The sequence below is a fragment of the Austrofundulus limnaeus genome, unplaced genomic scaffold (genome assembly GCF_001266775.1).
Source record: "Austrofundulus limnaeus strain Quisiro unplaced genomic scaffold, Austrofundulus_limnaeus-1.0 Scaffold249, whole genome shotgun sequence".
Lineage (NCBI taxonomy): Eukaryota > Metazoa > Chordata > Actinopteri > Cyprinodontiformes > Rivulidae > Austrofundulus > Austrofundulus limnaeus.
The window spans coordinates 873,238-878,181 of NW_013952651.1; the positions used below are offsets into that span (position 1 = coordinate 873,238).

A 4,944-nucleotide genomic window follows, 5' to 3' on the forward strand; every position below is an offset into this window, starting at 1 on the left:
ACGTCCTATTTTGCAAATGCTGCCTTCCTGAAATTTGGTATGCTTGTTTGTCTTTGTGTCTAATGTGTATGATGATGTGATTGTGCTGTTGTATTTCTGAGTGTTTTATGTGCTGCAGAACAGGAACCTGCTGTAAAACAGCAATTATGCTGAGTCAGGCTTGATTTTTAATAATCTTTTCCTGTTATATCAATAAATCAAATCAAAATCGATCTTAAGCGTAATCTCGTGATATCAACAGATATAACACTAAATATGTGTTATGTATGACCTTCAGCTGTCACCACATAAAATTTGATCTCAACATGAGTAACATTGACTGAGTTGGAGCCATTTTGTGTTGACTGTAGTTGATTCCAAAAGCCTTTGATAGCTGGTGATAATTAGTAATTAATGGGAGAATATTAAGTGTATGATCAACACTGAGTGTCCCACTTCACATATTGTTCACTATCAGATATATTTACACATTGGAGTAGAACAGGTTACATGATGTGAAACATTCTGGTGGTTCTGTTTAACAGTGAAACAACTGTTCTGTCATCTCTTCCAGCTGATTTGAGCAACGTTTCTCACAGGAAATAAACAAACATACAGAGCTCACTATTTACACCAAATTTATTCTGTTCTAAGGTTCATACTTATTTAGCAGATGGTTTCAAAATGAAAACATTCTTCATTTTATATAAAATACAGCAGATCATACATAAATATTATACATTAGTTTAGGTTGTGTGTTTGTAAATAAAAAAAAATCACTCCTTGATTCAAAGTCTAAAGTAAAAAAAAAAAAAGTTATAACAATAAAGACAGAATTTTTTTTAAAGTTTTCATTTGGGAAAACTCAGGCAGGAGATGTTCAAGTCACACAGCTGCAGTCAACATGTAAAAACTGTACAGAAATATGAAGGCAGATACTGTTTGATCCTGTAACGTGTGGAGGTTCAGGTCAGTGGATTGTTTCTGGGAGGTCAGTCTGAGGCTGGCTCACAGGAAGCTCCAGCTTCTCACACTCGGTCAGCTTCAAGGTCAGATACTGAGCGATCTCATTCGGGTCAGTGTAGAGCGCTACAGGAAGGTTCTGCACAACACAGACAGCTAGGATTAAAACAAATCAAAAAGGAAGAACAGGAACACAAAATGTAAAGGAAAGCATTCACCACCTGTCATGCCAGAGATTGACTGAGCTCATCTTATGATGCAAAACGACTCATTTAGGTCAAACCCTATTTATGGACGATTGTTTGATGTGGTGAGATCTCTGGTTATTGCTCAGAGTGTGTGTTAAGATGCTCAGCTACTTCCACATCACACTTCAGCTCAGTCTTTGCAAAACTGGACAAATTAACTATTTTCACGTCAGTTAAGGTTCTGATGTAAATGTACACCCAAGAATATATTTCTGTAATATTCATTCAGGTCTGTGCATTGGCTCATTAGATATTTAGTTTTGTTTATTTAAGTTTTAAAAACAAATCTTGCACAGTCAGCGAGCACTGGAAGTATGTATTTACATCAAATCTGATCTCCATATCCATGATACTGAATCAGCTGATATATCGTTAGCTGTGGTGACATTTATTATCTGCCTTTTAAAAACCAAATCTATAAGGTCCATTATGGTATCTGTGTTTGGGGGAGTGTCTTAAAAAGACATGTTAGGAGAGACAAAGTCTACATCCCATCACTTCTACATGACAGAGTTTGTACTAGTTTGTGTTTAAAACATTTGTGTTACTGTTCTGAGAGTGTGCACTCTGGCTGTCTTTCCCACCAACAGACATAAACAAAACCCTAAATATATAAGGTCCCCATTTGACTTATTGTTGGGAACTGAAACAAGCAGGACCRGGTTTACAGAAGCTCCCATCTGGTCCTTTGGATCCAGAAGCACTAGTGATGTGGTGCTCTGAGCTAGGTTTAAAGTTGATGCTTTAAAGGGATTCCTGATTAGCTGTAACATTAGACTTTATTTGATAAACATATATTTTAACTGTAAAATAAAGACTGTAAAAATACTGTAGGCTGTATGGTTTTGTAAATTTTTAAAAATATATTTTAACACGGACGGAGCCATTTTATTACACGCAAAGCATTCTGGGTAAATGATGACGTGGATAGGTCCTCGGTGTTAGCGAGCTATATCCACCCTGAAGTTTAATCTTGGACAATATCTGATGATCGACTCTTTTAAATGAAACCAGAGAGCGTTGACAGAGAGGAGAAGGTAGAAACGACTCAGCCTGTAACTGAAAATATGGATGGAGGACAACAGAGCTGCTTCATGGAAGAAGAACCTCAGCTTAGCCTCTTAGCCTTTGCGCTAGCYCTGACGCTATATTGCCTTATATGTATTAGCTCAGCACTAGCGCGACAAGAAAGCTAAACTGAGGTCCTCCATCCATATTTTCAGTTACAGACTGAGTCATTTTTGTGTTCCCCTCTCTGTCATGTGGATGGAGGACCTCAGTGATGAGAGGAGAATGTGTAGCGCTGAGCTAATACATATATATGGTGATAGCGTCGGGACTAATGCTAAAGCTAACAGGTTAAGCTGAGGTTCTTCTTCCAGGAAGCAGCTCTGTTGTCCATCTATATTTTCAGTTACAGGCTGAGTCATTTTTACCTTCTCCTCTCTGTCAACGCTCTCTGGTTTCATTTAAAAGAGTCGATCATCAGATATTGTCCAAGATTAACCTTCAGGGTGGATATAGCTCGATAGCAGCCTCGCACCGAGGACCTATCCATGCCATCATTTACCCAGAATGCTTTGCGTGTAAATAAAATGGCCCCATCCGCGTAATATATTTTTAAAACTTTTAGTTTAAAAATGATAAAAACTGAACATCCTACAATATTTTTACATCTTTATTTTACAGTTAAAAATATGTTTATTAAATAAAGTCTAATGTTACAACTAATCATGGATCCCTTTAAACATGGCGAGGTGCCTCACAATTTTGATTGATCCCACCATGAAAAGATCCCAAAGACAATCAAATGGAACTGAACCCATGGGAAGGAGATTTCTGCTGCAATGAGTAGTTTGTTGTAAGAAATGGAAAAATATGTGGAATTGGTTTGTGAAAGCCAAACAGACAGTTAACAGAAGAAGTTGTGATCCTGTTGGAAACCAACCAGTTCCCCTCCTATTGGAGCTGGGCTGACTTTCCCTTTGATATAGTTAGGTTCACAAAGCTAAAAAGTGGGAAATCAATATCGGARGTTAATATCGGCCTGATACTGATATTCTAAAAAATGACCAACATTGGTAAATACCGATGTTAATGCTGATATATCGTGCATCCCTAGTTTTGTACTGAGCTAATTCATGTAATCTGATGGGGACATTTTGATCCAGTTTTCAAGTCTTTTTCATTAGCTACCAGAGAGCAACAAGTCATGATTTAGAGATGATACTGTATCTGGTCACGGTTCCTCACAGATGGCACATGATGTGTTTAATACCAACCTTCAGCTCTGACATCCTGCTCTCTCTTGTGGTGAACTCTCGCAGCATATGGTCGCTTCCGTTCTAAAATCAGAAGTACAGTTTTTTATTAGCTAAAAATTCTTACATCTGTGTTGATGTACACAACATCCAGACCTCTGATCTTTCACAAAAGGCTTTTTAACACAGGTTACACAGGTACCCTGACGAAGTGGTCTCCATGGTCTTTATTCACACATGGACCCACTTCAATGTCTTACATAAAACAAAGACTGTGAAATCTCTAAAGGGACAACAGCATCATTAGTTATGGGCAGCGCTAATTCAAAATTTTGCTGCGCAAATTCTAAAACGCTGGTGAAATAATTTAGGTCCACAAGTTAAAAAGCACATATGCCCAGAAAACTTAACGTAAGCTAAGTAAAAAGCACAAATTTGCTTCACAATTCTCCASTGATAGTACGAGGAATTCTTGCACAATAATGCCAACCAATGGCAAGGCTAATTGACAGATTGGCACTTATCGTCGCAGTTTGGGGAGGTGATTTGTTGAAACAGACTTTGTTTGACTCATGGTTTAAAAGAAAAAAATGTTGTGGATTGCTAGTTTTGCTGCTTCTTGGTCATTTTCTTATTTTATGTTAGGGCTTTGGTAAGAAAACATGCAATATACTGTATTAGTAATTTTTAGCTGTTTATTGTAGAAATGAAGCAATGCATTCAGGGTACAGGACGGATAACAGGAAACTTCACTTCACTTCAAAATAAGAGCACGAGTTTAAACTATTCCGTGTGCTTCAACACGATGTGAGACAGCAGGTTGGTGGTTGAAGATGCAGCGGGATATAAATTAGTATAATAGACACTCTTCTTTCTCTGTATTACAGATATAGTTCAGTAATCATGACAAACATCAACTTGCCTCATAATAGAGTCGAGTGTCATTTATTCTGATCAGCACTCCGTCCACACGTAAGAAGAAACGCAGCAACAAGAAGAAACTGGTGGGCATCACCCGCTGCAGATTCAAAACATAAATAATAAAAATTCACAAGGTTTTCAGTCATACTGTCCAAATGCAGCGTTATAGAACTGTATCAACTTCAAAAGTCTAGTTTTAAATTCAGAATCACAACATTTAAACTCAGAACAGTTTCAGTCAAAAAGACAAGGACTCTGTTAATGTTTTAAATAAGTGAAGGTTAACAGTAACTGAGCAATAAACTCTCACAGACTCAACAACGCTGAGGAAATGTAGTGCTGCACGCAGAGCCCCAGACAAAAAATTAACAATAAATAAAGGCTTTTAAGATTAAAACATTAAAAAAAATTCAGTTTCACCTCACAATTTACACAATTATTTATGTACTTTTTAAAAAAAATCATATTTTTATTTACTTAACTAATACTGGGTTAAGTAAATAAAATCTTTGGACTGAAATATTTTTTCTGACCCTGCCACCCCACCACCAAACACACACACACACACACAC

At 37.2% G+C, this 4,944-nt stretch overlaps 1 protein-coding gene across 1 annotated transcript in view; it reads right to left on the reverse strand.

Moving 5' to 3' along the window:
- Positions 1-600: 600 nt before the first annotated feature.
- Positions 601-4,944, reverse strand: part of tiprl (TIP41, TOR signaling pathway regulator-like (S. cerevisiae)) — a gene marked incomplete in the record, with an annotated part of 17,039 nt that continues 12,695 nt past the window's right edge. The window contains 3 exon segments of the mRNA XM_014020346.1: positions 601-1,081; positions 3,473-3,535; positions 4,374-4,469. Of these exon segments, the coding sequence (XP_013875800.1) occupies positions 950-1,081; positions 3,473-3,535; positions 4,374-4,469 (291 nt within the window).